Source organism: Lindgomyces ingoldianus (genome assembly GCF_010093535.1).
Source record: "Lindgomyces ingoldianus strain ATCC 200398 unplaced genomic scaffold BDR25scaffold_53, whole genome shotgun sequence".
Lineage (NCBI taxonomy): Eukaryota > Fungi > Ascomycota > Dothideomycetes > Pleosporales > Lindgomycetaceae > Lindgomyces > Lindgomyces ingoldianus.
In genome coordinates this window covers 123,632-136,960 of record NW_022985214.1, presented here as the reverse complement: position 1 = coordinate 136,960, position 13,329 = coordinate 123,632, and the positions used below count along the sequence as shown (strand labels likewise).

The 13,329-nt window shown below is 36.6% G+C and overlaps 1 protein-coding gene across 1 annotated transcript; it reads left to right on the top strand.

Annotated features, from left to right (window-relative positions):
* Positions 1-10,437: 10,437 nt before the first annotated feature.
* Positions 10,438-13,121, top strand: BDR25DRAFT_382991 (phenylalanine ammonia-lyase; the record flags this gene model as incomplete). The annotated part of the gene is made up of 5 exons (XM_033697802.1): positions 10,438-10,595; positions 10,655-10,746; positions 10,801-11,459; positions 11,515-12,344; positions 12,599-13,121. The coding sequence occupies 5 exons, from the start codon at positions 10,438-10,440 to the stop codon at positions 12,966-12,968; spliced, it is 2,109 nt and encodes a 702-aa protein (XP_033540720.1). The 3' UTR covers positions 12,969-13,121.
* Positions 13,122-13,329: the final 208 nt, after the last annotated feature.

Here is a 13,329-nt window from a genome sequence, read left to right as displayed (position 1 = left end):
TTAAGAGTCTCAGTGCCTCCATCGATACAAAATGGCCACCCAGCCTACTCGAGACGCGACAGTCGTCCTTCGAGACCACACCGACTACAGAGCCTGGATGATGCAGCTGCAATCGAGATGTGTAGCGCACGGCATCTGGCCGCAAGTGGATCCTAAGTTGACCATCCAAATGATCTCCAAACCAAGAGCTCTAGAGATGCCGCTAATAGCTGAGTTTTCACCAGCCTCTAACGTTGAAACGCCTACGCACATGAACAAGCTATTAACAAGCAGTGTTAGAGCCTTTAAAAAAGCTATTAAATACTACAAGATTAAGGCTAACAAGTATAAAAGTAACAGACATAACTATAAAAGAGAGTAATTAAGCTTCTAACAGATTATTGTCTTTATCTAGTTAACAGTTAGCCCGCATCTGCAGCGTACATGCTGTTCTCTAGATTAACTACTTAGACAGTGGATTATAAACTTTAAAGCTATAGTAGGTGTTAACAACTAATTTAAACAAGAACATGTGTGTGACTAATATAATGCATCCTTAAAGCTGCTAAGAAACGCGAGCATATAGGACCTGTAGCTAGCAGAGTATAACTACGCTGCCACAGAAGCAGAGACACAAAATGTTCTAGAAACAACGCAGTTTAATGCTGTAGCAAAGGACTTTCTAACTACTATAAATAAAGTTGCCCCTTATTAGTCTATAACCTTTTAGAAAAGTAGACAGTTTGCACTAAACATAAATTAAAAAAAAAAATAAAGCGCTTTTAAAAACATATAATGTTAAATTATCTAATACATATAAGAAAGCATAAAGCTGCCTTTATAATAAAGAACTTATTATACCTTACTAAAAGTAGAAAGACTACCTAGGGCACAAATAAAGACGCCTGTAGTGTAGAAGTTGTAATGTTAAGAAAATAGAGTAAACTTTAACATTAATGTTATTAAGAAGATAATAGAAAGTTATCTTTAAGCTAAAACTCTACTAAAACAAAAGGCACTAAATGTCCTGCATGTAGACACATCTATGCACTAAAGGACTGCTTCTATGTCTATCTAGACAGAGCACTAGACTAGTAGATGCTAAATAAGAGAGTTAAAGAGCTTATAGCATTAAAGTGTAAGCATAACTTAGAATTTTAAGGCCTACTAAGAGGGCAGTGTAGACATAATTTAAAGATACTAATTCTAAAGAGTTTACATACACCTATGCTAGAGATACAAGAAGACTAACTTAAAAGCTAGGAAGTATTAAGAGTTAAGGTAGCTGCATTGCTAGCTATAGTTAATTTAAACTAGAATAGATATCTGCTAAGAGAATTATTTATCTTTAACTTAAGCTTAATATGCTATATTATAAATAATTTTAATTAAATCTATAACTATTATTTACTAACACTAAAAGACTTTATCTAGTCTAGAAACTCTTGCATATAAATTTAAGGCTACAGATTAATTACACTAAGCTTAAAAAGTAAGCATAGAACACATAGTTAAGCATACAGTCTTGTACTTTATAACACTGCACTGTGCCTAGACCTGCTGTGCAACCTAGTCTTGTTCTGCCTGCTGCGACAGAAAGGAATCTAGTAGGACACATAAGCAGAGCTAACTACTTTAAAGGCTCTAAACAGGATAATAATTAGAGATCTTATAGAGATCTATAGCTAATAGGTGTTAGAGTACTATCTACTATAAAAAGGCTTATATTATACACATATAATTAACACAAGAACTAAATGTAGTCTATAAAAGGCATTAGTAGAGCTATAGCATAAGCGTCTAGGACACTCTAGACTAGCTACACTTTAACACCTTATATAGTAAGCTAAGGAGGTGTAAATTAAAAGAATTATAATAGTTTAATGTAACTTATGTAGCAGAGCTAAGATACAATAATAAATTAGCTGCGCACTATAAATTAGTAATAGTAGACTTAGTAAAAGACTATTAATTAATTTCTATGCATATAAAGCATAAAGCATTATAAAAGAGTAAAGTTAAATGCTAATTACTAATAAGTATTCTAGCCTTTAGTAAGACCTCTACTTTAAGAATAATAAGCCTACTAAATTAATTATTAAAGCTTTTATAATCTTTATCCTTTTTTTAAAGAACTATTATAATATTACTATAAAAGTTATTAAAGCTAATAATAAGATTATAACAGTAAAACTAAAGGTAGAACACTAGCTAGCATTACATAAAATAACTGTTAAGCCTTTAGCACTAGATACATAAGCCTAGAACAGAGAAGCTAAACGCTTAGAGGGTGTAAACAAGAAGAAGTTACAGGCTATGCAACTAGATGCTAACCTACTATAGGACATATAGCTATATATTACTAGAGCAGGCGTATACCTATACAATTAGACACTAAACTATGCTAACAACTAGAAGACACTATACAAGATCTTCTTTACATAAGCAGCTTTAAATAATAGAGTTATTACATTAATTTAAAAGCTAAGCTTTACATATTTAAAAGCTAAGCTTTACATATTTAAAAGCTTATAGCTGCAAAGCATTTATAATAACTAATAACACACATTAGAATAAATTTAAGCTACAGAGGCTAGACCTAAAGGCGTAGATTAAATATCTAGTTAGGTACTAATTATTAAACATCTACTGTGTATAGATACTACTGCTAGCAAAAGTAATCTATACACATAATGTTATTTTTAATAAACACTTAATCTTTAGTAGTAAGCCTAAAGACCTAATAAATAACTTTATGTATAACATAGTAAAGAAAATTACTACATACATTAAAATAATTAAGCTTCTAACACCTAGTTATTAGCTAGAAACAGAGTTATTTTATAAAAATAACACTATAGATAATATATTAAATTTTAATAAAGTAGACCTACTAGGCTACTATTAAGAAAGAAAGATTAGAGATAACTATCTATCTTCTCTAAACACTCTACTACCTGCAGCATTGCTTATGCAGTTAATAGCTAGAGCAGCACTAAAGCTAAGCTAAATAGGGTTGCTAAAGACTATACTATAGGCTGCAGCCTTTATAGCTAGCATAAGATCTAGAAGTATAGGAAAGCATAGCAGCAAAACGCTAGATAAAGCAGCATTAATAAAAATACTATTTAAAAAAAAAACACCTTATAGAAGCTAGCTGCTACTTCTGCTATTAACCTAAAAGCAACTAGAGAAGCACCTTCTACATAAGATGTTTAAGGCAGTAAAAAGAACGCACCTAGATAGTTATTAGACAATAAAATTCTAGACAGAGGTCTAGATAAAGCTAATTAAGGCAGCTAGACAGCAGATTCTAGATTGTATGTAGGTGTACACCTACAAGCTTAACAAGCACTATAGATTGTAAAGATGTAAGGCGCAACTAGTAGTCTGCAGCAATTAACAGAGAAACATTACTACATAAGATACCTACGCTGCCACCCTAGCAGGACGCTTATTTTAAATGCTAATAGCAATATCTGCACGCTTTAACTTAGAGCTTAAATAATACAACATAACTAACGCGTTTATACATACAGTAATTAACCGCAATATCTACATGCAGATGCTAAGAGGCTATTAGAAACTAGGTATAATACTAAAGCTTTAAAAAGCACTATATAGCCTATAAATTTCTTCTCTACTCTAGTAATACTATTTTATAACAACTTTTAAAGGCCTTAGGTTCTTAGCTGTTCTACATAAACCTTACTATATAACTAAAGCTAGAATATTTGTCTTCTTCTATGTAGACAACTTTATTATTGCGTATAAAAAAGGCTCTAAAGCAGATGCACAGCGTGTAGTAGACTAGTTACAAGAGAAGTATACCCTAATAGAAGGCAAAGACCTATAATAGTTTTTAGGAGTTAAGATTATTAAAAATTAATAGCAATAAATAATTTAGCTATTATAGGCATTATATATTAACAAAATAGCTAGGCTAGCTAACAGAAAGAACCTGCAGCATGCTACACCTATAAGTAAGATTAAACTAATGCTATAATTTAGTTTTGCAACCCTATTAGAAGTAAATTAATATTAGCAGAAGATTAGATCTCTACTCTTTGCAGCAGTTACTATAAGACTAGACATTGCCTTTGCTACATTACGCCTTACACAGTTTCTTACAAATCCCGCATCTAACCATCAGGATGCAGCTGATTAAGTCATCCTGTACCTACATGCGACACAGACGTACGCACTCTAATTAGGAGGAGAAGACTACCTTGTAGTAGCAAGTAATGCGTTATTTGTAAATAATACACTAAATAAGAAGAGCTTTTAGGGCTATGTTATTTAACTATTTAGTAGATAGATTGCATAGTAAGCAAATAAACAAGATATAGTTACAACATTAATAATAAAAGCAGAATTACTTACACTGTTCTAAGTTGCTAAGAAAGCTATGTTTACAAGAATGCTCTTTAACAAACTATAGGTTAAGCTGCCTAATTTAACTATTACAATCTAGTGCAACAACAAGCAGACAATCTAACTAGTAAACAAAGAGATATCTTAACTTTAAACCAAGCTCCGACATGTCAACATCCATAACCACTGGCTCTGACAGGAAGTCTCTCGACAAACGATCAAGGTTGTCCATGTCCCCTCTAGCAAGATGCTTGCGGACGGACTCACTAAAGCGCTTCTAGCCAGCAAATGGCTAAGCTTTCTTTAGCAAATTCGGCTAGTTAACGTCAGGGAGAGGATAGTCAGTCAGGAAGCGGATATGGAAGAGATTGAAGCAAGAATGGAAGCCCTGGAAGCATACTAAGATTGCGCAATCGGGAACCAGCTTGAAGCATGTCCAAGCTGAGGGGGTGTGTCAGATATGCGCACCTACTGTCGAGACAGGAGTAACGTTTGTCGAAAGCTGCTACATAGTACGAGCAATAAGCTCGAACAGTATGTTGCTGCAAATTGCAGCATTTTGCAGCATTTTGCAGCATGTTGCAGCAAATTGCAGCATTTTACAGCATGTTGCAGCAAATTGCAGCAAATTGCAGCATGTTACAGCATTTTGCAGCAAATTGCAGCATGTTGCAAGCTGGTCGCGCATAGGGCTAGTGCGCGAGGGACTCGGATCGGCAGAACAAAAAGCCGAGCAACACGAGTAGAGCAGAAAAAGGATCGATAAATCAACACAATCAATACAATCAATCAATCATCCCATACATCATATCCAAACCCATCATTCATCTCAGGAAGCCCAGAAACAGTGCTTCAATCTAACAACTTTAGCTTGCACCTGCTTCTTTGCCTTCTTCCTGTCACTGCGCGCTCTAAACTCTTTTAGAGCTGTTAAGCGCAGGCCTTTCTAAATTATTAAAGTCTTTTCTGCCTTAATCTGCTTTCTTTTATGCAATTTATATTATGTGGCAGCCTTATTAGCTGCTTAAAGCTTAGTAATTTTCTGTTACACTAACACTAGCTTGTACACAATTATTACTGCCCCCTTTAAAACCTTCTTAAACACCTTAACTATAGAAGTTAGTAAACTATTTATATGCTTCTAAATCCTTATCTTTATAAGCATTAATTATAACCTAAGTTCTAAGGTATTACTTAGGGTTTACAACTGCTAGGGCTTGTTATATATAGGTAGTAGTAGTAATAGAGTGCGCAACTTTACATTAAAGCCTATTATAACCTATTATAGGTTAAAAGGAACTAATCTAGCGCCTTAGAACTTTTCTTAGATATTACTAGAAGTAATTACAGCATTATAGGCTACTTTAAAGCATAGTAGAAACTTTATTTTTATAATATAAGTAATCTAGTTGTGCATAAGGTTTTTAGCTTAGCGCCTATACACTTTTTTTAAAAGAGCAAAACAACTTACATTAAGTGGCTATAAGAGGTGTAATAAGTAAAAAGGCATGTAGATAGTAATAATCTTATTATCTTTATAGTATTACTAAAAATAAAGCAAGTTATAGCTTTTATAGCTGTTAATAACTAGCAGACAGTAGCTGCTAACAGTACACTTCTTTATATACACATTAAAGTGCTTTAACTAGTCTAGACTAAGCTAATTAGTAGTCTAGCTGCGCTTAGAGATTGCAATAACTTAATTTTAGAGTAGATTTTTCTCTTTATACTAGTTTAAAAGGTAGTTGCTACTCTAGAAGATAATAAAGAGCAGAATAGCCTACTCTTTAGCATTAATGCCCTAGATAGCTGTTGTCTACTCCTAGTTATCTAGCTAGACTACTTTTAGCTATCCTTATCTCTTTAAACCTGTAACAACTGCTCTAGTAAATATCTAGCTTATTATAAACTCTATCTTATTAAAGTTGTACGTGTTGTTATTCTAGATGCTATACTTAGCTTTAATATTCTCTATAAGGTTAAACTAGCTTTAAATTACTATAGGATCCTTATAGAAGGCTTTTTTATAGTTATACTTACGCTTAAACTTTACTTTAAGCTCTAGGTAACGCTTAATAAATGTATTAAGCTAGTTTATGCTAATATAGCCTATATTACGCTTAGCGTGTAAAGAATTAGCTATATTAGCTACAGCTGCTAGCTAGGGGGGAAATCCTTACGCATCTAGCTTAAGTATGTGCTAAATAATTACCTACTCCTTGTTATTATCTAGCTTCTATAAGTTAGCTATATAATTAGCTTAAGAAGGTTGTCTAGTGCGTTAGTTACTTATTATCTTTTAAAAGACTCTATCAATAGCTGTAGTGTGTTACTTAGAAAGTGTTATGTCTTATTTAAAAGCTTAGAGTGTAAGCTGCATCTAACATTTCTTTAACATGTTTAAGTAGTGTTATTAGAAATGCATTAGTGTAGGAAGAGTAGTGTAGTAGGGTCTTAGCAAAAGTAAGCAACTTAGGTGTGTGAGCAACTCGCCTATAAAGTACGTTATAAGCTAATTCTACAGCTAAATTACAGAGGCTAGGCAATAAAAAGAAGCAGGTGATTGTTAAGACTATACTTAAGCTATATGCGCAAGGAATTTCCTCTTAGATAGCATTTATAGCTAATATAGCTAATTCTTTGCGCGCTAAGCGTAATCTAGGCTATATTTACATAAACTAGCCTAGTATGTTTATAAAGTGTTATTTAGAGCTTAAAGTAAAGTTTTAAGCGCAAGTATAGTTAAGAGATATTTAGCTAATTATAAACCCTATCTTGCTAAAGTTGTACGTGTTATTATTCTAGATGCTATACTTAGCTTTAATATTCTCTACAAGGCTAAACCTGCTCTAAATTACCCTAGGACTTTTGTAGAGAGCTCTCTTATAGTTGTACTTACGCTTAAATGTTACTTTAAGCTCTAAATAACACTTTACAAACGTACTAGGCTAGTTTATGCAAATATAGCCTAGATTACGCTTAGCGCGCAAAGAATTAGCTATATTAGCTATAAATGCTATCTAAGAGGAAATTCCTTGCACATATAGCTTAAGTATAGTCTTAACAATAACCTGCTTCTTTTTATTACCTAGCCTTTGTAATTTAGCTGTAGAATTAGCTTGTAAAGGTTGTCTAGTGCTGTAGTTATTTATTGTCTTTTATAAGACTCTGCATATAGCTGCAGCACATTTCTTTAAAAGTTTTATGTTTTATTTAAAAGCTTAGAGCGTAAGCTGTATCTAACATTCTTTTAGCACGTCTAAGTAGTGTTGTAGGGAATGCATTAGTGTAGGAAGGGTAGTTTAGTGGGGTCTTAGCAAAAGTAAGCGACTCAGGTGTGTGAGCAACTCGCCTGTGAAGTACGTTATTAAAGCTTTTAATATATTAATTTTATTATTCTAGTACTCTAGGCTAGTTTTATTCTATAGTGTTACCTTTAATATCTTTATGTGTTTTATAAGTTATTTATAGAATAGAAATTATTTCTTATTTTTTTAAATATTATATAGAGTTATTAATTACTAGTAGAATTTTATTATAGTAGTATAGTTTATTACTTTTATAGTAAATTATATAAGTACTGCTATTATTATCTAGCTGCTAGTTTATGCAGCTTTACTATTTATTTTAGTATGTATTATACACTATTTTTTTTTTACTTTATGTAGTAGTAGAGCTTACTGTTGCGTTTTGCTAAAAGGTGAACCTTCTAGCTAGCACAGCAGAAGGATATATATAGACGGATAGCTGTACACAACACACCCCCTAGCTTAAACTGTGGAACAAGAGAGGTGAAACATAGTAAAACAACCTTAACACACTCTTCTAGCCTAAGCAACAGAACTTAGAGACAGATCTAGTAAGGTAGCCTCTATAATAGACGCACTGCTTAACTGCTCTTTGCTAAGCGTAGGAATTAAACACACAGTGCTTAGGGATAATGCAATTCTATTAGTAGAGCAGGGGTGCGCAAATTTTTAAGCGCTAACTATCTACACTATGTTGCAAACTAGGCTTATAACCGTTGCGTTTTGCTAAAAGGTTAACCTCCTAGCTAGCACAGCAGAAGGATATATATAGACGGATAGCTGTACGCGACACTTACTATATAATGTAAAGAATTAATTCACTCTCTTTAAAAATAAGTAATAAAATAAAGTACTTTATAAAGTATAAGTACTTTATTATTACTTTTATTAATTTATAATTACTAAAATTAACTACTAATTAGTGTTGAATAGGCTCTTTTAGCTAGCTACTTATAGTATAAGCACTTAAGTAGTAAAAGTAAAAGTTGTATATAGTGTACACAGCGTACAAAGTAGCTAGGGTAGAGGCAACATGTTTCTAGTTATTGCTCTGTCTTTTCCTCTATACAGAGGAAAAGAGGAATATCTACATGTTTGCGCACAGACGTTCGCGCACAAGCATTATGTAACATAGTTATGTGATCCTTCTTATGCGCAATAACTAGTATCTAGACTGTAACGCTACTGCTGTGTACAAATAGTAATAATAGTTATACATAAATTTATACTAGTATAAAAGTGTATTACTAAGCTTAAAGCAGTACATAAAGCTACTATATATTATAAATTATATAAAAGAAAGTAATTATAGCATAAAAGTACTTTTATAGTTAAAAATAGCCTAAGCTTAAAATCTATAACAACAAGTTTAAAGCGTGTAGTAAGAAAGAGAAAGCTAAAAAAGTATAAGCCTATAAGAAACATAACCTTATAGAACGCTATAAACAAGGCTATAAAGTAGAATATAACTTATATAAGTGTAAAAGAAAAGCAAATGTAGTACTATAATTGTATAAAACTTAATAGTGCTATTATAAGCTTAAATAGAGTGTAGATTTAGTAGAGTCTTAGTAGAGAAGCTAGCGCACTTATAAGATATGTTGTTATTAAAATCTATTAGAGTACTTTAGATATTTTATAATTAGCTAGACTTAATATAGTAATTATAAATTTCTAAGAGCTTTATAAAGTCTTTACAGTAAGGCTTAGAGTTACATAAGTATTAAAAAACTTAATTTTCTATAGTATACCTACTATAGCTAGGTGTAACGGCGCAGGCAAGACAATGGGTCCGAATGCGGTGGGAGTCCACTCAGAGGCATATGGGAGTGCGTGGGGACTCAGAGACCTGGGAATACCAATGACACCTATAGGCCTTGTACGTAGGGTATCAGAAAACTACCGAGCTAGCTACGGGGGCGAGGTGCGACTAAATACATGAGGGAATAGGGGTAACAGCAGGGGTCGGGGCCAGGTCGAGGTCGGGGCCGATACGAGGGCCTTCCGGAGGTTCCGGGCGACTCGAGATGGAACGATTCATGAGGATCGTTACACTAGGTAGATAATAACTACTATAACTTTATAGCCACCTAGGCTTCTAGTCTACCTAGGTGATAACTAATATACTTTTAATAAGCGATTAGGCAGAACTAATTCATGTAGAGTTAAAAGTGAAAACTCTAAGTGCTAGAGCTAAACACATAACTACAGTAACTACAGCGTCGACAGTTCTCTAGCTTCTCCGTGCAGTAGGCACCTTTAAGTGTATACTTAGGTTAAGTAAATAGTTTAATGAAGTTAACAATTGTTATACTTAAACTTCTACAGGGCTCTCTTGATTCTTGAATAAGCTGCCGACGAGCTCTTATAGCTCTTCAAGCACTCTACCAAGGTTGGGCATAACCCCTGCTACTAATCAGGATAAGTAGGTGGCACTCGCGCGTTAGAAATGTTAGGAATTTATTTCTAACGCGTAACTGTTGACGTCGTCAAAAATGACTGACGGCACTGACAGAATTCGTGGTGCCACCCTACTCCCGCGCATCTACTATAGGACCAGGGTACCCTTCTATTTAGCCGTGCTTCGCCATCTTCTTGCATGCATGCAGATCAGCATCCCCTAGTTTCCCGGTTCAAATGCTACCCCAATTCGCGGTCGATGCTGCGTCAAAGATTTAGTTTTGCGCATGGGGTGAATGACTTAATACCTTAGGTATGCTTGTTCTTACTAACTTTCTTTTGGATCGCCAACAGAATGCCAAATTCTCTGCGCACGATGCAACACCAATTGCATCCTCCCACAGTTCTCGCTTTTCATAGCGATATTGTTCTTGAGGAATGGAAGACAATAACTCATTTTATTGAGAGTGATGGGCTAAGTGTCTCAATTACAGGCGAGGGACTGCAAGTTGCTGAAGTAGTTGCTGTGGCAAGGTATGCCAGCTCAATTTCCGCCTGAGCACCGAGCGATACAACTCTGATGATCCTCATAGATATCGACGTTCTGTTTTCCTAGTTTACCAAAGAATGGAAGGTAGTCTTAAGACTCTCCAACTTAGACTAAGAGACGGAGAGGTAATCTATGGTGAGTCCGAAGGGGCTTTTATTACCCACAATGGATAGATAACTCTTTGTTCAGGTGTGAATACTGGATTTGGTGGTACTGCGGATGTTCGAAACCAAAATACGAGAGAGCTTCAACGCACGCTGATACGAGAACTGCATCACGGTATTCTGGCTCCCACAACCTCAGATCAAGATTATGATGGGTATCCAACACAGGATTGCGACGACACAAACTGGGAAGTTAATCACCTACCCGAAACATGGACTCGTGCAACAATTCTTATTCGACTCAACTCTTTGGTTAAAGGAAATTCTGCAGTCAGGGCTGAGACGGTGAGCCGTATGAGGGACTTGTTGATAAAAGACATCATCCCGATAGTGCCTCTCCGCAGCAGCATATCAGCATCTGGAAATTTATCACCCTTGTCTTATATCGGCGGTGCAATTCAAGGAAAGCCAACGATTCGGGTTCATCCCAATTCGTCTCGCTTGAATGCGGCTTCTGCCTTCAGGCAGATAGGTCTTGAACCGGTAGAACTGGATGCGAAAGAGGGCCTCGCAATCGTTAATGGAACAGTTGTCTCCACTGCGACCGCGTCACTAGCTCTCCATGATGCGCACGTTCTTCCTTTGCTCTCCCAGATAATCACCGCTATGAGCGCTGAGGCATTGCATGGTACTGCCGAGAGCTTCGATTCTTTCTTCTCAGAATGCCGACCCCACACCGGGCAGGTACGATTATATCCTCCGAAGCGTATGAGAAGCTCATTCCTGACATTCTTATTAGATTGATGCCGCTCGTAACATTTCGTCGTTCTTGAAGGATTCGAAGTTATTGCAGGACTACGATGCCTCAAGTAACAATCTCCGCCAAGATCGTTATTCTATTCGGACCGCGCCGCAATGGATTGGACCTGTTCTAGAGGATTTGGTGTTGGCGCATGAGCAGCTGTCTATCGAGTTGAATTCTGCAACCGACAATCCTCTTATCGACCCTGAAGGGAGAGTACTCCATGGAGGAAATTTTCAAGCGAAAGCAATTACTTCTGCCATGGAGAAAACGAGACAGGGCGTCCAATCACTGGGAAGAATGCAATTCTCACAGTGCGTCGAGATCATAAACCCAGCAACAAGTTGTGGTCTTCCTGCAAATCTCGTAGCAGAAGATCCAGGCACCTCTTACATCTTCAAAGGCACTGATATCTACGTTGCGGCTCTTCAGGCTGAGCTTGGATTTCTTTCCAACCCGATGAACCATGTGCAAACAGCGGAGCTTGGGAATCAATCTCTCAACTCTCTCGCGTTACTCTCAGCAAGATATACCCACCTCAGCAACGACCTTCTCTCTCAGATGGTTGCCACTCATCTACTTGCTTTGTGTCAAGCGCTAGATCTGAGAGCGATGCAATCCATGTTTGTCGAACACTTCAAGCCACTGTTTGACGAAATCATACTCAGCGAGTATTTCGCTTTGGTAACATCCGACAAGGACCTTGACACCAACGAAGTTGTCTCAAATGATTTGGAGACTGCGTGGAAACAATTAGTAGCCTCATTCTCCTCTACTGTGGGCCTATACGCAGCTGAAAGGTTCCCTAAAATAGCTTTAGCTATACAGTCCACTCTGCTCTCGAAGCCGATCACTGATAGAGCTGTCTGTGAAGCTATGTGAGGCACCAGAGACATGAGGAACTGCATTGAATGTATTGCTAGAGGAGTCCTTTGCAGGAGTCTATATATATGCGAAATAAGTGGGTGGGTCTTGGCAACAGACTATGGTGCCGATGCATCTGCCGATGCATCCGACCATCGTGTGACGACACATCCGACACATCCGACTATCGTGTGACTATGCTGACGATGCATCCAAGTGTCATCATTGCAAACACTGTCGATCAACTTTCTACCGCTCAAGCACTGTCAAGAACACTGGAGCGTCAAGTAAGTGACGCTTGGAATAGCTTCCGAGCCGCATACCTGGAACACGGCGATGCCAGCTCGCTCCTTGGAACAGCCTCTAAGCAGATCTACGGATTCATTCGGAAGGACCTTAAGGTTCCATTTCTATGCCGTAAGAAGCTTATGACTCCAGATGGAGATATTGAGAAATATATGCACGCTCCAGCGTACGACGAGGCCCCAACGGTCGGCTCCTACACTTCTAGGATCTACAAAGCGCTCAAGGATGGACTTTTGGCAAAGAAAGCTGTAAATATACTTCAGGAAGTACGGCAACCATAAAGGTCCTTATCTGACCTTCTGGCCGGCTTTCACTTCCGTTTACGGGGCTGGATAAAACCGCTAAAATTGTAGTCTCTATATTTATAGTCCTTATTCCACAACCATAGGAATAAAAATTAAACCATATTTCCATCCATTCCCTTTACATATTCGAGTGTAGGGTATCATCTCGAATCGTCGATGTAGTTACGCCGCATAACTTTTCTAGTTGCGGGTTGATATACGATATCAGTCGGAGCGATCCATTCTCTTCGATAGAGCAGCCTAGGTATGTATGTACTCCCAGTTCAGTCCGCAATGCCTTAGATGTACTTCCGATTATTAGTCTTTGCAAATCTAGAAGGATCATATTCCTGGGGTC